At 41.5% G+C, this 22,768-nt stretch overlaps 1 protein-coding gene across 1 annotated transcript in view; it reads right to left on the bottom strand.

Moving 5' to 3' along the window:
- The window catches only part of LOC307248058 (protein-glutamine gamma-glutamyltransferase K-like), a gene marked incomplete at both ends in the record, with an annotated part of 23,503 nt that extends 6,253 nt beyond the window's left edge, over window positions 1-17,250 (bottom strand). Inside the window, 8 exons of the mRNA XM_080024262.1 lie at window positions 510-713; window positions 2,901-3,039; window positions 5,788-5,965; window positions 6,414-6,521; window positions 6,674-6,792; window positions 8,596-8,847; window positions 13,432-13,623; window positions 16,965-17,250. Of these exons, the coding sequence (XP_079880388.1) occupies window positions 510-713; window positions 2,901-3,039; window positions 5,788-5,965; window positions 6,414-6,521; window positions 6,674-6,792; window positions 8,596-8,847; window positions 13,432-13,623; window positions 16,965-17,250 (1,478 nt within the window). The remainder of the gene's footprint in view (window positions 1-509; window positions 714-2,900; window positions 3,040-5,787; window positions 5,966-6,413; window positions 6,522-6,673; window positions 6,793-8,595; window positions 8,848-13,431; window positions 13,624-16,964) is intronic.
- Window positions 17,251-22,768: the final 5,518 nt, after the last annotated feature.

The raw sequence follows: 22,768 nt of genomic DNA, 5'->3' as shown, positions 1-22,768 counted from the left end.
CCAAAAAAATGCTGTATTTGACAATTAACATGTTTTTAATGGTGTTAAATAAGTGTAAACTGAGCGCCCATAAAAGGAGAAACAATAATGAAAATACAATTTTTATTTCCTGGGACCTTAAATGAAGCTGCAGCTTTACAGGATTCATTGTGGAGGTTATGAGTTAATTTCTTTCTATTAATTTCATTCTTGTCTGTGTGCACACAATTCCATGTTTATCTGTTGGCTTCCACTCATCTGGTACCTTAATCAAAAAGTCTTTGGAAAAAAACATGAAATCGCCTCATTAAATTGACAATATAGACGTTATATTTTATACAAAAAATATTCCCAAAGCATGAATTTTATCAGGTTTCCAAGCCCATTGAGAAGCTGCAGCAGAGTGGTCAGTTGTTCTAGAGTAATCCATTCAGGTTGTGCTATGAACAGCTATAAAGAGAATTCAACATTTAAATGAGGCCTTGGTTGGAAAAACAGTGACCCTATTCTTTGAGTGTCTTTATTCCTACACGGTACCAACCTCAGCAAAGACGAAGGGCGTGTCGTGCTTCAGGTAGACCTGGCCACTGCGCACGGCAACCAGGGGGGCCGGGCCGCAGCGGAATGTGCCCTGGCTAGTCTCCTGAGGCGTGGCATCCACCGCCTGCCAGCCACCCATGCCCACCGGCAGGTCAGGGCGTGCCATCCAGCAGTCAGTCCACAGATGGAAGTTCCTGCAGAAGGAGAGAGAAAAGAATATGGAGACCTTAATGCAGCACTGAGACTGACTGAAAATGAGTCATACTAAGACTGAAATTCTGCCACTGTCTTATGTTTGGATGGATGTCATAGAACACCTTAACAATGGCCGTCTCAGTGCTATGGTGTGGTGAATCCTGAGTGGAACACATCAAAACAGTTGTGTAGTGCCAAGAAATTGTTCAGCTTTTTCAATGATTTTACTTAAAAACGGGAGGTTTGATATAGGCCCTGGTGTCATGGTCATGGTATTTGAATAGATTTTTTTTTTAGGACACAGGGAGAGCACATTTACTGATTTACCTGATATGGCAGAAATGACTGCGTTTCAAATTTTCAGAATTTTGTTGGTGAAGAAGGAGGCAAATTCATTGCAGTCCCTGGTGGATAGAAGTTCAGAGGCTACTGACACAGGAGGGTTTGTTAGCCTGTCGACAGTAGCGAACAAGGCACGTGCATTATTATTGTTTACAGTTCGGCATTCAATACCATAGTCCCCACCAGACTGGCCGTCAAGGTGCGGGAGCTAGGACTGAACACTCAGCTGTGTGCCTGGATCCTGGACTTCCTCACAACTAGGCCCCAGGTGGTTAGGGTGGGGAGGCGCACATCCAGCAGCCTCCACTTAGGGCTGCGTCCTCAGCCCCCTACTGTACTCCCTGTACACACATGAGTGTGTGGCCAGGTCCAGCTCCAACATCATCATCAAGTTTGCTGACAACACCCTTGTCGTGGGCCTGATCACCAACGCCAACGAGAAGGCCTACTGTGAGGAGGTGGCTGACCTGTCACTCTGATACCAGGACAACAGCCTCCTCCTGAATGTCAGCAAAATTACGGAGCTGATTCTGGACTTTAGGAGAGGATTACAACCGTGGACGCACACGCCGTTGGTGATTAATGGCACTTCTGTTGACAAGATGGGCAGCTTCAAGTTCCTGGGAGTCCACATCGTGGAGGACATAACATGTACTATAGATACAGACACTCTGGTGAGAAAGACGAGACAGCGTCTTTACCACCTCAGGCAGCTGAAGAAATTCAGGGTCTCGGTGAGGATCCTCAAGTCCTTCTACTCTGGAGCAGTGGAGAGCATCCTGACAGGCAACATCACTGCCTGGTTTGGGAACTGTACTGCTTAGGACAGGGATGCAGAGGGTGGTGCGTTCAACCAAACGTACCACTGAAACTACCCTCCCTTCCCTACAGTAGGTGTAGTAGCAGAGCCCGCAGGATAATGAAGGATCTTCACTAGCCCAACAAAAGACTGTTCCAGCTGCTTCGGTCAGGCAAGTGCCTCCACAGTCACACAGTGAGAACAGAAAGACTGAGACGGAGTTTCTTCTCGCAAGCCATAAGGACTGTCAATGCTGAACTCACCAGGGGCCCTGACTGAGACACAGACCCCACTGCCTTAGTGTACCGTATGTTGCATGCTTTACTGTATTCTGTACTGTTACTGTATTGCTGTGCCATACTGTTGTATAACTGTACTGTATATCTCAACACACACTATCTCTCTTTATTCACATGCCACTCTACTCCACATATCTGTATGTACATAATAGTCTATTTCTCTTGTTCACAGTTTTGTATTCCCCTTTATTATATTACCCTTTTACTTTTGTTTTATTCTATTTATTAACTGAATTACGTTTTAGGAATCTGTTAGTTCAGTAAGATTAGTTAGTTAGTCAATTAGTTAGCTATAGCGTCACTAAGTACTTATTGTGCATAATCCCTGGGTGCGTTGCAATGACATTTCACTGTTTATATGTTTGCTCGTATGTATAACTATGTGATCAATAAACATCCTGAAACTTGAATCTAATGGTCCAGTCATATTTTTTATTTTAATTGTAATTCCTAAAAATACTATTATAAACAAAATTGTATTATATTTGTAATACTATTATTACAATTAAATTTTAATATTGTATTATATATAATTGTATTTTAATGTTGAGTTTTTGCTTGTATAAAAATGAATGAGTACTTTCATATGTCATATAACTCGCGTGGAGTAGAGATTAACAATTTTACTTTAAAAAATTGTGGAATAAAAGTATTACTACTATAAGACACCTTATAGTACAAATATGTCACGTAACGTAACTTATGTGTAGTACTTGAGTAAAACTACTCCTACGTTAGTTTCTCACCAGATGGAGTCGGCATTGAGGTGATCCAACGGGTCCAGATTCTCGTCTAAGAAAACGTCGGTCGTCAAGGAGACATCGGTGTCGTGGGCAGAGTTAAAGTTGGTCACGCTGCGACTGGGAAGACCCAAACACCTCAGCACTGCCGAGGAGAGGAGGAGGATTACTAAACGACATATAACTGAATACTAGTTACTACCACCTCTGGATAGTACCATAGACTGGTAGTAATCCGGATTTCCTGATTGAGGAATTTAGCCCAAATTTGGCTGAAATACCAACTCAAACTCAACATTAAGCCCTATACACATCCTGCCTTCAAGAAATGGAGTTAGCCATTTAAAACTGTTCAAGAGTAAAATCTAGTTACCTTTCACCTGCAAGATTCTATTATGTAGCAAACCCAGAAGTGACAGGACAGATAAAGATTTTCTTAAAAAGGTATCTATGACTTGTGTAATGAGAGGCCGCACTGGACTTGAGAGAGAATATGCTCCCCCACCTCTGACGCCCACAGTAAGACAACGATCCTGTTAGATCAGGCCAATTAACAGTTGGAGTTGGCTAAAATAGCAGACACAGTAATCTATGGTCTTTTGTCTCTTTCTCTCTTGTCTGTTGAAACCTTCTCTTACTGAGAACAGCAAGGACCCCAGCGCAAATGGCTGGGTCAGTGAACTGTGTGTTATTTAGCCTAGGAGATTTACATGACCTGAACTCTGTTTCCCTAAAAGAGTGATCGGACTGAAAATCTATCTTAATCAATGTGTAACCACTGTAACATTTTTCCTTGGGTGATGTGCAAAGAACAATACCACTCCCGACTGGGAGATGTATAATAACAAAGTTATGATATGATGTCCTTAAACTCTCCTTCCATTTGCTGAGCAAGGACGCCCCCCATAGCGGTCACCGTTGGTTATACCCATACCCAGATTTCAACCATGTGAAACTCATTCATCTTTATACATTTCAAAGGTTCATTCTGTGTGTGATTTTTATCTGTGGAATTAAAAGATGTGACGCGTACGATTGTCCTTCTTGCATCCCAAAGATTCACATGTATTTATGTTCTTGCATTCTAAATATTCATTCATGTGTGTAATCAGATTCTTGAATTCCAAAGATGTATTCACGTGTGCAATTTAGTCTCCTTTTATTTCAAGATGTATTTGACAAACATTTGACAAACGTAATACAGCGATTAAGGATTGAAAGAGACATACAATTCAGATTATAGCATAGGGTTTTTAACGCCCGCCTCCATAGCAAACGAACAGCGAGCCCTACGAGAATTTTATGACTAATGGGAAACCCCTCATGAACCCCCAGACCAATGGCCATTAAAGTAGGTCCGGTTTCGCCCCTGGGGAGGACATAAAAAATCTTGAACACAACCGCTCGTCCGTGGCTCCTCCCCCAAGGACTCTGCTTTCTTGTGACCATGATGTTAACCCAAAGGGACTCTTCTTTTACTTCACCTGGCGGGGTGGCACTCTACCCTGTCTTTTTCTTTGTTCCTTTGAAACCACGTTCCTCACCGCGATTCAGCCAGGTTGCAGAGACCCTCTGACAATTTTAGACGAGACGCCTGACCTGCATTAAACAATCGCACCCGATCCTCCGAAGCCACCACCAAGCCCTACAGGTTGAGGCTGGAAGAACTCCTGCTGAACACATTCGCCACATCTCTTCGTTTCAGAACCCGACAATACGGAAGGTTCCCTGACCCTTCTTGCAGTTTCGGACTAGACCCAGAGCCGATCCGGTAACAAAGTTGAGACGACCCATCGGAACCGACACGGTGATCCAGGAATAGGCGAACCCAGTAACCCCAGATCTCTGGTACAGCTCATGGTGAGCATGATGTTTGTGTGGCATGGGGATCGCTTTATTTTATTATTCAGTTTAGAATAGATTAGTAGTGCATTAAAGCACAATTAAATACAATCCCTCTCAGTCAATATCCTCCCCTTCCCATAGCAGCCTTCATTTCCCAGGTGTATGTTTCTGTCCTAAATGCTTTAACTTAAGTATTAAAGTATGTAATTATAAATAAACATTCATTGTTTGATTAAGATGTAGTTGGGGATTTATCTGATATATCCTGTAATAATTTCTGAATGTAAAAGAACTCCGTTCCCTGAGAGCTACTGCCCTGTGAGCCGAAGACAAATTTCCACCACGGTGGACAATAAAGATCTATTATTATCTATTATTATTATTATTATTATGTCTCCGCCCGTGCTGCCATTAACAACATTTTTTTACAAATTTATTTAAAATTCGGTTGTGTCCAAACTGAACTCTGAATATTAATTACAGGTCCATATCACACTACATTTGTTATATTAGTGTAAAATTAATAAAAGTGTATTATTTATAAATTTTCAACATATAACTTTCAATATATATTGACAAATCAATTTTATTTACCACAAAAGTTCGCCATAAAATCTTTGAAATGATTAACTATTACTTATTTTTGTTTATTTGAAATCTCTTTTGTTGTATGTTGAACAGTGTTTCTGTTCAATTTCCAGTCACCATGCTGTGATTACGCCAATGTACTTGTTTTTTTGCCTGGTTCTAAATATCAAAGCGGTAATCCATAGGATTATTTTGTTAAAAAATACAATATTTTATACATTATTTAGCTGGCACTTTGTAAGCTATTCAATGTATTTGTGTTATGCATGTGCTCCTCTATACGCTGTTATTGGTGGCAGGGTGCGCCAGACACAAGAAGTGAAAGGCAACTGCTGTGAATTAGCTAATCCAATGGAAGAGGATGGACAAGCCAATCACTTTCCGACAATCTGATCACTTTAACACCAATGTAGACTCGTCCTGTGTGTCTGTTTCCTCCTCCATAAACAACATGGCTTACCTGTGGTGGTCACTCCAGAGAACACCCAGCACTGGCCGTACTTAATGGGAACGCCGCCGCTCTGGTGGTAGCTCTTCAGGATTTCCATGCTGCCGCTCCAGGCTGTGGGTGGAGTTCCAGCCGAGTAATCTCCAGACCAGTTCCCCTCAAGGACGCCTCGGTCATCTGGGGAGTTTATCTAAAATAAGATAAGATAAGATGAGATAAGATACAACTTAATTAATCCCCAAAGGGGAATTCAGAAGGATACCGATGGGGAAGGCAGCCATGCAAGGTGGCAATTTTACTCATTGAATTTACTCAATTTATACCATTGGGAATGGTAAGAGGGTCCAGTGACTTGCTCAGGGATACTTCAACATGCTGCCAGGAGGAGCTGGAGCTGAGAAAGCAAAGCTGCCTTCTCTCCAAAATATACTCCAGTAAAAAAAAGCATGAAAAGCATTGTTTACAAAATCTAATCATCTGCGATACTCAATCTTCATTGTTTACTAAATCCACAGGCGAGATGGAGCCCTCCCTCACGGGTCAGTCTGGCCTGTGGCCCGGATCTGGTTTAGAGCTCCATCCCTGCTGGTCTGATCAAATATATTAGCATGAGTGTGTGTTTGAGGTGAGTATCTCACCATGGCTGACACGACTCGCACCACGTTGACAGGGTCTCCCCAGCCCGACTCCGGCGTTCCGCTGTTCTCCAGGACGTAGAGACAGGACGCCAGCATCCCTTCACTAAACTGATGGAGCAAAAGAACAGTACAGATAAACCACACCTCAATCTCTCAAAACCACACCCAAATACAGGTAAACCACACCTGCACATGGGTAAACTACACCCACATACAGATAAACCACACCTCCATATAGGTAACCCATGCAGCTCTCTTACCTGTCCAAAGTTCCACGTTCTGACGCCTATTTGCTGTTCGGTGCCGTAATAGAGTCGTCCCACGTCGTTCAGGACGTACTCCTGCCTCTCCTCCTCCTCGTCCATGAACACAGCATCATCTGAAACAGTGATCAACAGAAACTGGGTGGTTAGAAGTAACAAAGGCCCAAAACATGCCAACACATGCAGCCTGGACGCAAGAAAACCAGGCAGCTGCCCAGGGTCTATATGAGGCCAGAAAACACCCATTTTATACTTTATTCATATATACTGTATACTGTATATATATTGTATATATATATATATTTATATAATTTCATGTGTTTTTTATTTTTACTTATTTATTTATGAAAAAATATTTATTGACATATTTATTATTTGTTTGTTTTTTATGTCAATATTTTGAAAACACACAAATATTTTCAAATCATTTGGTTAGTTTTTTTTATACAATTTTTTTCCTCATTTTTCAAATCACGCACAACCCAATTAAATTTTCATGACAAGGTCTATAAATAGGTTACTTTTAATTGGGGTAAACGCCCAAATACCCAGAAGAGTGTAATTTGGATGGGGCCCGTCAGCCTGTTGCAATCCATTTAATCCACTCGTGCACATACAAATTAAAATTCTGGAGAATCCCAGAAGAGTCCCTAAATGAAACTACTGAGTGGAACTGTGATTCCCTTATCGGCACCTAGCGGGGAGATGAACATCAAACACACTGTAGTTTCGTGCCTCAGATTCCGGTTAGATTAGACGCACTGGAGCAGATAACATTTGAGTGGATTTGTTCACGCAAGGGGAGGACGTTCCAGCCGCAGAGAAAAACCAGAGATTGAGGATGAAGGAGATTTCAACCATGTCAGATCACAATAGACAGAAATAAAAAAGGGGGAAGCACTCAGTGAAACCTCCACTCCATCACAGAGTGGAGGGTGGAGGATGGTGATGGTGCGATGTCAGCATCGCACCATAAGTGGATAAGTGGATACTTATCTTGACGCAATACACCTGAAACCTCTCTGCAGTTGGTCCAGTCGATTGAAAATCCCAAATCCCAGATCAACATCAGCCCTTATTGGACTCCATGTTCAGTCAGACTAACCCTGTTTACACCTGACATCAAGACGTAACTGCAGTTACACTCATCATTAAAAATGTATATTGAGTACATGTGACTTTTCTCTGTCAAAATGTTACTTAATACCGTGGACTTCCATCCCCCCACATCCAATCTACCCTCCATCAGTGGGCGCTGGTGAGTTTCATTAGTTTGGAGTTGAACTGATGAATGAGTTTTGAATTTGCTTTTGGCTAAATCTTTCTGATTCTATTTATCTGATTACAATCTGATACCCCCAAAATGAGTGCACGTTAGGCGTAAACTTGACAGCAAATATCCAGATATGCAGGCGTCTTATTTCTTTAGTCTGATTATGTATTACACGGCTCTGTGGAATACCGGTTTCTGATTGGTCAACAGTGGTGATAGGTGGTCAGTTATTTCTGAATAATAACTGCTGATGTGTTAATAACTACTGTTGCTACGGACAACCACTTCACCTCCTGGTTTCACATCCCTTGTATCACTAGCTATTGGCTTTGTCTGGTGACACAACATAGAAACTACAATGGAAGACTTGAACCTAACGTCAAATTCAGTGTCCTATTTCATGACTAACATAAATGCCCAATTTAAGTTTAACTACAGGAAATTGATTAGTCATATATAGGGTGCGTAGTTTTTTTTTTTTTCGGGTTAATGGTTAACTAAGTTGTTATGGAACATTTTTTTAGTGGAAGCTCTTTAACTATACTAGTTTAAAAATGATTTCAAATCATAATTCTATGTTAATGTATTAATTTCCTGATTATTATGATGATTGTAATGGGGGGCAGAATAAAGCAAGGGTTCTTACCTTCACACCAGGGGTTGAACAGCATGTAGATGTCGTCCTTCGTCTTGTGCGTAGACGTGGCGTCGCCCGCGCCTCCGGACGTCACTACACTGAGCCGGTAACGGCCGATCGTTGCCGTCGGCAATGAGTTGACGGACAACTGGAGGCGGTTTTTGGACGTCTCCACTATCTTGGCCTCCCAGCGGTCATGCTGCAGCTTGTCCACCAGGGGGACGATGACATGCGTCCCCTTGGACACGGTGGGAAGGAGCCCTGCAGGGACACTGATTATTGCTATAATAATAATAATAGTAATAATAATAATAAATATGGCTGCTGGCAGCAATACACGGGGTCCAGTTAAGTTGTGATTGGTTCGTATTACAATTTACCAAGTTCTCTGAAACGCAGCACGATTTTCCGAATTTACATTTAATGCAGCATCGGCTCCCCCCAGAGCGCAACCCTCCCGTCTTCAAAACAACATGTACTTGTTTGCCTGTAAACCAGAACTTCTAATTGTTATAAATCATTGTGTTGTCTGTGGAAATACGGACAGTGACGGACAGGTGACCTCTTGGTGCCGTGTCAGGCAACAATGACGGAGTGACGTAATGACTCGATGACGACTTCCTGTGATTATTTATAATTTTCCGGGTCCTAATTTCCCGATCCGTTTTGAGTGATATCGATCAAATTTGGTCAGGTTTTCGCTACTTAATGCTCCGCCTGTGGATGGATTTGGATGAAACTTCAACCACAAGGTGTTTAAGACATACCGCTTTAAACAAGACGTAAACTGTATTCGTATTGTATACTGCCGAAGTTTGTGTTGCAGATAGTTTTAGATTTCAAAATTCTGAGAATTTTCCCAGAACAATAACAATAAATAACTAACAACTAAATATAGCTGAAGGCAGCAATACACGGGATCCTGTTTATTCCTTTTATGTACATAATAGTCTTTTGGTTTCTGTGAAATGCATCACAAGTTACAAAAGTTACAAACCAGACTAACGTCTGGACCAATCAACATGGAGTTACGTCTGCATGTTTCATGTGTTTTAAGAATTATGATCATTCCTGGAACACTGCGTCACCCAGTAATTTTAATGGTGAGTTTTTTTCCTTGAATTCCATTTTCAATAAGTTACGTTTCCATGAAATACAAAAAACGTCGTAGTAGTCGTAGTAATTACCATATCATGGCTCCTATTCTTCCAACGTGTCGCTGGATCCATTACTCACTTGTACATTAGAGTGCACTCGATTTCGACGTAGTCACAAGTTTTTGTGGACTGTTTTTTTAATTTTTCATAAATCCGGCAAAGTAAGTAAAAGACCAAAGGAATAAAATATCAATCGAACAGATCCACAGATATCTACCAATAAGAAGGTACATAAATATATACACAAACAGCTAGTTTGTAATCTCTAACCACTACAGAGCAACAGATTCTACACCGCACACTGAACATGGTGCCAATGTACATTCTGAACCAGAACAGTTTACAGCACATTTATAGTACACCGAATGAAGACGTCATAAATGGTCTTACTGGCAATCTCATCTCGTTCATTTTGTTTACAAACAGTGGCATGTCGGTCAAGCACGACCACCTGGATACTTGGGGTCAAATTTGGTCGGTTTTTCACTAATTTCTGCCGTGTATGTCGATCGATTTGGATGAAACATACTAACGAGATGTAACTGTGTTTATGGCTTCTGCCGTTCTTCTGTTTCAAATTGTTTTAGAGATGTATGTGACAAATAACCTCTTGAATCTTTAATCTAGAATCTTGAAATATAGCTGCAGGCAGTAATGCACGGGGTCCGGGCTAGTCACGTTTGTCACGAATTACAGTTTTCCAAATTGCCCTGAAACACAGCATCACTTCCTATCGAGCCAAATTACAATTTTCAGAGTTCCCATGGAATGCAGCATTACTTCCTACCAACAAGAGTTACAATTTTTAGAGTTCCCATGGAACGCAGCATTGGCTCCCACTCGTCTCGACCTTGCACAGATCCGGTGCAAAGCAACCAATACACACCTGCCCCAAATCCAAGGTCATATGTCAAAGATGTCAAAGATGACCAGCAACCGTCAACCGACAATTGTCGATATATGCTATGGGGGGGTAAAATGTCATGTAATGCGGCAAATGTATTATTTACAAGTAAAGTGTTTTCACAAAAACATCCAGTTTTTACTAAACTGAGTCCTAAAGCAACAGAAAACCACGTGACACGGCACGGGACAGTGGAGACAAATTTTTTTGGAATGGGACTGAACGGAACAGTCCCTTAACTCAGTTGTGTTCAAAACATTTTGTTTCATACATGTAGGAAACAGAGGAAAATAAGTAGAACTAAAATAAACAGGCACAGGAGCTGGGAACCGTCCGAACTGTCTGGATGAGATATTTAAAAAAACCTCACTCTAATTATCTGAGTTAGGTTTACATTCTTTATTTTCCATACAAGTAAGAAACTAAGGAAAGAAAGTACATTGAAATCTTCCTGAGATTATGATGAGATTAATATGAGATTGTAATATATATTGCAACGCAACGGAAGAAAGAAAGTGAGACAGCCCGTTTCAGAATGAGCTGGAAACGGGGTTTACTGTAATTTATTTGTTATTTTTGTGGATTTCTCCAGACGGGAAGAAGGACAGAAAAGCACCGGGTGTTGTTAAAGCGGTGATGCGGAATATCAGTTCCTATTCGTGCACGCTTTGAGTTGCGCTTTACAGGTCATTAAATTAGCAAATTAAAAGGAGAAAAATCACCCAAAAACACCGCCCCAAAAAAATAAAAAAACAACCGCCAATCAACTCAGCCAATAGCCGATATATTTTTCCAGTCGCCAAAGCCTAGAATCCAATTAAATCAAAATTCATGTCCGTGGGTTTGGCGATTGCTGTGCGCCAGACACTTTCAGCCAGAAAAATGCCAAGGAGAAAAATAATAATAAAAACCGGAACAAAAACAATAGTGTTCCAGCCCTGTGAGCTGGATCCCTAATACTATATGTTTGTGAATATGGATGTAAAAAAGTTTGTTATTGTATTATTGATAATTATGTCATAATAAAAGTTAATACATAATCATTATGGCCATTATAATAAAAAATTACATTCCTGTCTTGAAATGTAAACTTTATCAATTTACTAAATCATATTTCCTTAACTTCTTTAAGTCTGTTACTTATACTTTTGAAGAAAAATATTCAAGTTGAGCCACAGCACCTCCTGAATAACAAAACGGTGAATAATCCTTACACCACCAACCTGCAGAATTCTTATTCTGTATTTATTCTGAAACACCTGAAAGCTAATTTTATTTCATTTTATTTTATCAGGTTTTATCAGCTGCCCTGAACACTCACGTCATGCAGCGCATATAATTAAAAGAGGACAGTTGTTCATGTGAAATGGGTCGACTTAAATTTAAATAAGAAATCTCCTGCGAAACTAATAATTATTTGTGAAATAGTTGAAAAAATACATGTGATATATGTGAAAAATACAAATGTTTGGATAATATAAATCCTGTTCACATACATACATAAAAATGAAAGCCAGTGTCCTTTGTACAGTGCAAATCAGTGAATAATTAAATTACTAAAAATCACAAAACAGTCTCCTCAACAGTCTCTCCAAATCACTCCAAATTCAGCCAAACTCTGCAAATAAACACATGAATCCCTAATTGTCACCATGGCGACGCTTCCTCCGGGGGTTTCTGATTCGTTCCAAATGTCAAACGTATGCACACACGTAGACCCACAAACTGAGATCAAAACTACATCAGAACGAGCTGCAGGGTTGCTACTGCTTCTTCTTCTTCTCCTTCTTTTTTTTAATTAGAAGCATGACACACACACACACGCACACACGCACGCACGCACGCACGCACGCACGCACGCACGCACACACACACACACACACACACACTTAATCCCATGATAGCCTTGCTGAAGCATCATGTGCTCTGCGAACTTTGAAACCATATAAAGTGCCTGATTTTACAATCTCACCTTTTCACATTTTAGTATTAATTATACAGCATATATAAGTATTTTCATTTAATTAGCATTTACTAAAGTAAAAAAGTAAAAGTAAAAAGTAAAAATACCCTGAGTCAAAATGATTCTTCAACGAGTAAAAGTGTAGTAAAAAGTACCACATTGATATTTCTCCTAAAAGATATATATATAAGTACTTTCCCTTAAACATAATTAAAGTATTAAAAGTAAAAGTACTTGTCATACCCAGTATCCTGATATAACAGAGTCTAAAATACTTCATAAAGTACTACTGAGCCTTTTTTAAATTCATGCAGATCCAGATGATAATTTACAATAAAATACTAAAGGTGGAGTCATAGTAATTTACAAGGATTTTGAGCTGATCAATTATCATGATCAGCAGGTTGATAGATCCAATGCCTGCTTTTGATATAAATAAATATATAGAGATATGAATTCTGCATTAAAAAAACCCAAAGTAACAAGACAGTGTTAGAAATGTCGCAGAGTCAAAATATAGACATTTTCTTTGAAACGCAGTGGAGTAAAAATCAAGTCTCAAATACATACAGATACTTTAAAAGGGTACTTAAGTAAAAAAAGAAAAGTACTTGTACTCAATTTGCACTGGATTTGATGTCAAAACCATTTCCTCTTATTCACTGTTGTTGTGATCACCAGATTGTTCAGTCCGAGCGGTTCAACAATCAGTTCTTCGTGTCTCATTTAACGTCTTCAGCCTCCTCAAACCCTCGACAAAACAACACAAAATAACACAAAATGAAACAAAATAAAAATAAATCAAATCTTATGTGACTCACCGGTCTGGAGCTCCAGGTGCAGCATGTCCTTTTTGGGGCTGAAGGGCCGCGTCAGCACGAGCTGCAGGGTGAACCTCTGCCCACGGCGCACAATGAGCTCATCGCCGTGGAAACGCTCCGTGTGATGCTGCCTGCGATTCTGCTCAAACTTCCCCTTCATCAGGTCAACGGAGCGCACTCTGAGCAGGAGGTCTGGAGGGAAAATACACAGAGTTCAGAGTGAGAGAGTGTGTGTGCGTGTGTGTGTGTGTATTAATGTGCAATTTCAAATTTCAAATTTTCTCATCATACATTTTTTGGTGTCTTAGGGTTCCTTGAAAGTCAATCTAAATTGGTAATATTGTTATTATAATTATTGTCATGATTATTATTATTCGTGGTCCAGACTCGAAGGGATGGGAGCCCTATTGATATTGTTAATGCAAAACTGATGTCAGTGGTTTTGGGGTTTTGATTATTTGTTTTGGCTTTTTCACTTGATTCAATAATGGCTGGTGTGTAAAATATAAAGTTACATGGCATGCAGCATGTCTGCTGGGTTTGGGTTTGGTAGTTTTAAGAATGTCTGTAGACTCCCTCACGGTTCATCGACTGAGCCCAAAAGAGGTCCCTTAAGACCTCATGTCCAGTCACTGCTGATGTGGAACCAGCTGGGAGTGTGTCTGAATAAAATGAACCAGACTCAGAAGAGAAGTTTCAGCTCTGAGTTGTGAATGGAATTCTCACAGGAATCATTTAATTCCGTCAAAATGATTTACTTTGGTGAAATGTGTAAAGCCAGTAGCCAGTGACATTCAATATTTATTGTGTAAAATGCCTTGGTGTGTTTTTCCTTGGATTTTAATTTTGTTCAGCAATTATTTCCAGTTTGTGAGTCGTCTCGCTCGCCCACTCTTTTGCCGGAGTGACTCCAGACTCCCAAGTCATTTAAAATATTTGTTCACTATGAAAAAATCATTTGCAAGTCCTGCATCGCTACCTACCTGCTTTCACACGTGCACTGTAAACCTGAAATTATCCTGACTTTACCCAGATCAGCTATATGTGTGAATGCAAATGTCAGAACCATTTAACCAGAACATTACCCCGCCAGCACCTTAGTACAAAGTCAGAGTACCGTATTTTCCGGACTATAAGGCGCACTTAAAAGCCTTTAATTTTCTCAAAAAACGACAGTGCGCCTTATAATCCGGAGCGCCTTATATATAGATTAATTCTGGTTGTGCTTACTGACCTCGAAGCGATTTTGTGTGGTACACGGCGCTCTGTCAACATGTTTTAGTATGACTTTGGTAAACTACAAAGCCGCACCGCTTGCAGCATTACGGCTACCGTAGTCAGGAGCGTCGCGGAGTAATACATACTGTGCTTCACCATAATATTACAGTGTGTGTGTATGACCCCAAAATGGCACATGTCACTAGACACACTTACGACGCGGACTTCAAACTCGAGGCTATCAGTCACGCAGTAGAACATGGGAATAGAGCAGCTGCGAGAGAATTCAACATTAATGAATCAATGGTACGGAAGTGGAGGAAGCAAGAAGATGACCTGCGCCAAGTAAAGAAGACCACACAGAGTTTCCGAGGGAACAAAGCGAGATGGCTACAGTTAGAGGACAAAATTGAACAGTGGGTTATTGAACAGAGAGCAGCAGGTAGAAGCGTCTCTACAGTCTCTATTCGACTGAAGGCAACAGCGTTAGCACGGGACAGGAATATCAATGACTTTCGAGGCGTTCCTTCTTGGTGCTTTTGTTTTATGAAAAGACGTAATCTCTCCATCCGCACACGAACTACCGTCTCGCAGCAACTGCCAAAAGATTATGAAGAAAAGCTGGCCACTTTCAAAAACAAGATCACTGAAAAGAACATCCGGCCAGAGCAAATCACCAACATGGACGAGGTTTCCCTCATCTTTGATATCCCTGTGAACCGCACTGTGGAGAAAACAGGGTCCAGTAATCATCACTGAACTGCCAGGTAACAGCAACGACACTGACTCGGATAACGACCAGAGGGAATCCGGGCATGCTGGATGCCGTAATCGCCCAACTGTTAAACTCAGACACTGAAGATGAAGAATTTGAGGGATTTGTGGACGAGGAATGAACTGAAAAAGTGAGTGTATTGTGTTGTATTAACGTGTTACAACTGAACAATTTTGAGAGTTATTGTGAATACGCTAACGTTTGATTTAGCGGTATCACACTGGTTTTTTTTACGTGTTACAACTGAACAAGGTTGGGAGTTATTGTGAATACGCTCATTAACGTTTGAACAATGTTGAGAGTTATTGTGAACATGTTTAATAAAGTTTGACTGACTGAAGTATCTGACTGTTTTGTTTCGCTTAATGCGCCTTATAGTCCGGGGCGCTTTATATATGAAAAAAGATCGAAAATAGACCATTCATTGACAGTGCGCCTTATAATCCAGTGCGCCCTATAGTGCGGAAAATACGGTAATGTCAGATTAAGTCCATGTGTGAACGAAGCAGTTGATTGTCTGGATCATTCACAGTGAGCGAGTGGGTGTGTCACGTGTTGATGACAGCTCTATCATGCGGCAGTGATTTACCATTGTGCGGATCTTCGTGCAGAGCGTAGCCGCTGCTTAGGCTTGGGAAGATTTACGATTAAATCATCTACCGGCGATCGACTCCATCGATCGCGACTGCCATTGATGACAGACTGGGTTTTTTTTATCAGCCAGGAAAAATCAGAGCATTGAAACAGTGTACGTACAGTTTAGCGTGTTCTGAAACTGGAGCAGAGAGAGGGAGAGAGGGGGCGGAGGATCTCGCCCTCTCCACTGAGAGCTCTTGAGAAACTACTCTGGATATCACTCCCCCTTTCTACAGTTCCGTACGGAAACTTTAGAAGGGGCAGGTGCTAATGAAAAGAAAAGGTCTCCCCGTTCCAGAAGTGGGATTAGAATTTTGCACGATCGCCCAAGCCTATTGCTCCGTACTCCTTTCTGTTTTCTTTATTATTCCTTTCCACTCTCTCATTTAATTTGCGGATACGTCCTCCACTTACATGGAGTATCAGCGCAAAAAAAAAAAATGCAACTACTGATAAGTCCGTAGCCCCGTCCGCCATCTTGGGTGTGCTGTAAAACTCTGTAGCGTCATTGCGTCACGTCCTGCCTCCTGCTTGCTCTACCCAGGCTCCGCCCCTCGCCTAAACCAAACAGATTATTTCCAGGTTGTGTAAACGCGTCTGAGACGGACAATCCCTGGAGTTTTTCTACATGTGGGAAAGGGTAAATCTGGACAATGTCTGGATAATCAGGTCCGGACATAGTCCAGACATTGTCCAGAGTGCATGTGTGAAAGCAGCTTTAGTAGGCCATAATAATGAGCACAGTTTTACATGTTTCTGACATTTTAAGTCATTAAAAGGATAGTGGCATGTCATGGGATTATGTCATTGTTAAAACTGTCAAAGCAAAAAAAAGGTTGGATGTCCCTGTTCTCAGGGACCCAAAACAGGACGAGAGACTGAAGTTTGATTGTGTGTCAGTTACCATTGAGCTCGCTGAGGTCAGCGTGCGGCTCCTCTCCATTGCCGTTGTCGTCCTTCTCCACCTCGTCTAGCGTCACCACTGTGTCTGCCATGTCATCTTCATTAGGTTTGTTTGGGCAGCAGCAGGGGCAGAGGCGACGCAGCCAGCGGTGACACGCCCCTTCCTCCACCTCCTCTTCATCGTCCTCTGCTTCTCCCTCTCTTACGTCTTCTACTGACCCGAGCGTCACGGCTGGAAACCGGCCCAGCACCGATCTATGTCGGATCGAGTGAGTTTCCACAGGCATGCTGAGAAAAAAGGAAGCACACAACTCAGTGGGAAACAGACAAAAAGCCCCAAAGCCCCTTTGGGTTTCCTCTAAGATCCAGAGCCACTTTCTTAAAGGACAAATAAACCATTTCTAAGTCTATCAGAACAGAGCCCCCAGGGTAGAAGGGTAGAAGACTTGGTGCATTATTTTTCATTGGATTTCACAGAGAATCTGTGAAAAAAACACTTTATTCGATTTGTTTGACTTATGTCCCTTGGGAGTAATAAGAATCCTTTACTGAACATAACATATGTCTGTTTCCACCTTCTTTCTTCTCGATCTACCTCCATCAGATCTGGAGCGAATCCTCTGTGTGAGGTATTTCAGTCTCGTTTGAAGTGTTTCCCGCACCCTCTGCATTCCTCAGTTTCACAGGCTGTTTCGCGGAGAGAGAACCACCTCAGATGACGCAACAAACTGGGAGAAAGGACTCATTCCTTGTGCGTCAATCAGGGCACATAAGCAAATAAATAACCAGAAAAACTTCTGATGCATCATGGAAGTACAATGCATCCATTTCTAAATGTGGTTCCAGGCAGGTGAACTACTGAAACACTGGGCATGGGCATGAGCCAGTAGGCAACAGTGGGAATTAGGGTTGAGCAAAATCTGATGGTACATTGACATGCTTAGTCCTGACAAACACAGTAGAGCAGAGCTTTCAGACTAATTTTTGGGAAGTACAGTATTTGGGAATTTTTCATGGTGACTGGACTCTAATATCTCAGAGGCTTAAACTAAAATGTGGTTGATTCAGCTCTATCCGTACTAACTGCACACATATACAGTAGGCCATATCAAATATATCAGATAAAATCAATATATATTTACCCAAATTATCTCACGGGCCAGATTGGACCCCTCTGTGGGCCAAATTTGGCCCTATCTTTGTGACACTGTAGCATTAGCACTTTTTCATTTTTTTAATAACCTTAACCTGAATAAATTAGTAAATGTTTGATGCCAAGAGGATAGACAGTGTCACTACAAACAAGCTGAACAAACCCTGTGCACGAAAGCAAAATGTGCCAAAAACACTCCCTGGGAATGCGCACGCACGCACGCACGCACGCACGCACGCACGCACGCACGCACGCACGCACGCACGCACGCACGCACACTATAAATTTCTGTGGAGACCATTCAGCACAGATGGGGGGATCATTTCAATAATCAATAATTATATATCAATAATTATATTATTCCTTGTCTTCCATAGGTATCATATCTCCAGGATATTGAAGCCTTTCACTTCGAAACCACAGGTTCCCAGGGTTATTTCCCCAGAGAACCCGGAATCCAACCATATTCATTCCTGGTTTCCATTTTCAAGCTTTTTAGGGGTTAGGGTTAGGATGCAATACATTATAAAATACTGTCATTTTTTGTTACACGTTATATTAGAACTGACGACCCCCCTGATCTCTGGCGACCCCCTGTGCGGGGCTGGTACCCCATGTTGGGAACCACTTCATGATGTTATGAAGATATCGCCATAAAAATATTCACAATGTCAGTTTAAAATATTCGATTTGCTGATATCAGACCCACATTAACATTAATATAGTTTAATGCAATGAAGCTCACTTTGATTTAGATGACATTTTAGATCTATAAATTAGGGCTAGACGACAAAACAATCTCAATTAATTTCACGATAAAATCTTCCACAGTAACGACGATAAATTCATGAGATGTATTTTTTCGATACGGTTCAATAGAGTCCGTTTTCCTCTACCTACAAAAAGGCTACACAAACAGTCAATCATACAGCCGAGAAACAACCACGAGACACGAACAGCCAATCGTACAGCAGGAGCGCCGGCACTTTCTCCGCTCTCTCGCAGGCAGGCGCCCTCAGTTCGGCAGCGCGGGAGAAGGTCCCGGAGCTGCTGCGGCGGCTCTTACTCCAACAACAACTTGAACTTCAACTTGGCCTCCTCACAACCTGAGCCCGGCTCGACTCCCGCAATAGGAGAGGGATTAAAGAAAGAGTCAGCGATTTTCAGTGACATCTGGTCTGACACGGTCAAGCACTTCCAGGCACTTCCGGGTGCGCCGTAGTATGTTCTTATTTTTGCACGCAGTGCACTGTCACTCTTACAATATGAACGACAAGCACTCCTGGACATCCATTCAACACTTAACACCGACCTTTTCACAATTTACCGGAGTACGTGCTGTGATCCCTTTGTCCTGCCGCTGCTGTGTTTACCAATAAGCCCGCAGAGGAGAAAGAGAAGAGGCAAACGTGTCGGAATTCAATGCAGATCTCGGAAGAGATACTGCAATACGCCGCTACCGAGCAATTTACTGGCAAATGTTCAATCCCTGGACAATAAAATGGACAAACTACACGCACAGATTATTTTCCAGCGGGACATCGCAAACTGCTTTGTGCTGGTGTTCACATAAACCTGGCTGGAGACTACAGACTTTGCCGTTACTCTGGCTGGATTTTCCATCTACCGCCACGACAGAACCACGGAGGCAGGGAAACGCAGAGGCGGTGGGGTCTGCATTATGGTTAACTCTTGCTGGGGTTCGGATATAGCAGTACTTTCAAAACACTGCTCTCCGGAACTGGAGACTTAACTATAAAAGTCTGTCCCGTCTACCTCCAGCGGGAATTCAGCTCCGGTATAATGACGGCAGTCTACATACCCCCGCAAGCGGATAAAACGTGCGCGTTAGAGGACCTTTACGGAGTAATCAATGGACTGGAGAACGCTCAACCTGAGGCAGCTTCTATTGTTTGTGGCGACTTCAACAGGGCTAATATGAGGAAAGTTTTGCCTAAATATCATCAGCATATCAACTTTCCTACCAGGGGTGATCAGACTCTCGACCATTGTTATTCACAACTATGGGACAGCTACAAACCCCCCCCCCACCTTCATTCTTTTTCTACCAACCTACAGACAACGATTAAAGCAAGGAAAAACGGTTTGTTGAACAGCTGGAGTGAGGAATCCACTGCCACTCTCCAGGACTGTTTCGACAGACTCTGTCTCAGCCTACATCTTCAAGTGCATTGATGACGTCATCCCGAGGGTCAAGGTCAGGACTTTCCCCAACCAGAAGCCCTGGGTTAATGGCGATGTCTGTGCTAAGGTCAGAGCATGGTCCTCCGCCTATAGCTGTGGGGACATGGAGGCCTTGAGGAAGTCCACATATGACCTTCGGAAAGCCATCAGAGATGCCAAAAGAGCTTACAGGGACAAGCTGGAGAACATATATATATATATATATACATATATATATATATATAAATCGATAGATATATATATAGATATATATATCGATATATCGATAGATATATCGATAGATATAGATATATATCGATAGATATATATACTGTATATATACACACACACACACACACACACACACAAATACATACATACATACATATATAGTATTTTTCTCTTTTTAGTTTGATTATCGACATTGATCAATATAAAATAATATATCTTGATAAAATTGTTGGCCATATCGTCCAACCTTCCTATAAATTGTAATTATTGTTATTACAACATTATGAAAAGTATTCTCTATTGCGCAGCACGGCTTTAAATGGAAGCTGAAGGTTATAGATCATGGCGAACCAATCCTTGATAGATCATCTGTGTTTTCTATTATTTTACTGGTAAACTTCCCTCTTCTCACTACATGTGACTCGTTGCCTTTGGGCCAAAGCGCTTCAGTGGGAAACAGGGAATGTGGGTCATGACAGTCTGAAGTCTACAAAACAAAGTGATGAGATCAGAATAAAAATAAATCAGACTTACTCAGTAAAAAGTTGATACCAGCCTGGTAAGGTGAAGTGCCGCTGTCCTTGCTGAATGAAGTGTGAGTGTGGAAGCCCTTTAACACGGGTTCAGAGTGACCCGCCTCCTGCAGGACCTCCTCCACATCGATATTACCTCATTCATATTCCACGCAACCACAGCTCTATCGAGCGCTTTTACTTGTTATCAATGTCGCTGTCGGCTAGAATAATACACATGTGCAGTATTGGTTCTGTCTGATTCATAAAAGCATAAACCTTGTTGGTGTCAGCTGCTGTCATTGTATCTCAGCTCCTCACAACACGCGTGCGACAGGCGGATGCTGCCTCCTCCTCTAGTGGCCGTCGGATGAACTGCGTCCCAGCTGGCATCATAAAACATGTCATTCACTGATATCACTGAAATAAAATTCACTGATATAAAAATATATTTATTGGTATTGGATATGGTGACATAAAGTTAACGCCAATAATGTTCTTTGATATATGTGACATAGTTACTTAGTTTTGATCCCAATTCCAATCAAAAATCTTGTAGTGTCGGACGGAAACTAACGTTGCCAGCTCTATTTAAGAAAACACATGCAAAAAGACAAAACACAAGCAAATTACAAAATACACCCAAAAGATTTGAATCCTTTGCCAACTTCTCCACACTACCCTAACTTCTCCCACTGCCCCTAGATACGTCACTTACTAGGATGGGTTAAATGCAGAGAAATGCATTTCGTTGCCTCAGTACGTGTACACTGTGCAGTGACCATTTGTTGAATCTAACTTATGAATCGAACTTATCATGAAGCTGGTAGAAGCAGTTTTCTCTGGAACATCCCACTTATATGGCTTAAAAAAAAACTGTGGATTGATATAAAAGTTATTTTTTCTATTTATCAATTGCATAGAGGAAGCAGATGCAGGATTTGGACATGGTGGTCTCACGTGGCACAATTGGTCTGCGATAATTGCAGCGCCAGGTTGTTGTAACCTGCATAAATTCTTATATATAATTACAGATGGAATAATTTAGTTGAATATATTATATTGCAGATAAATCAGTACATCTGGTGTGGCTCACTGCCGTAATCCTGATGCTCACTTCGGTAATGGTCTACAGTAGTGGCCTTGTGTTTGTGTTTTCTGTTAATGCGGTGGTGTTTTCTGTTAATGCGGTTGTGTTTTCTGTTAATGCGGTGGTGTTTTGTCTACTTGCATGTGTTTTCTTAAGTTGCAGTGCGCTGAGCTCTCGGGGCCGCCATACTTTTCCCGGAGCTAGCACTAGCTCCAAAAGGCGCTAAAAGTCGCCTGATGGCACCACGTGCTCATTTGCACAATAGCGATGTCACGTGGCATTCATTGCAGCTTAGTGGTCGATTCAAGATTCAAGTGAGATCACCTTAAACCATATGAAAGGTAGATATAGAAATCTTTAGCCAAATAACCAAAAACTCACTATTAATCACTACTCACTTTTAAAAAAATCTACAAAGGGAAGCTCAAACAAACTATTTACATACTAGGGAAATGTTTATTCTATCCTGTGTATGTGTGTGTATGAGAGTCAATTATATATGATCCAAAACTATCTATTTGTGCAAAGCTATGTATGAATGAGTATATATTTACAATTTATAAAGAAATAGTGATCAGTGACTGGTCGTTGGGCACAATGTCTGGCAGGCATGCGCAGCTCAGCCGGTGCAGCTC

Source organism: Zeus faber (assembly GCF_960531495.2).
Source record: "Zeus faber genome assembly, chromosome: 1".
Taxonomy (NCBI): domain Eukaryota; kingdom Metazoa; phylum Chordata; class Actinopteri; order Zeiformes; family Zeidae; genus Zeus; species Zeus faber.
This window is presented reverse-complemented; position numbering and strand designations above follow the sequence as displayed.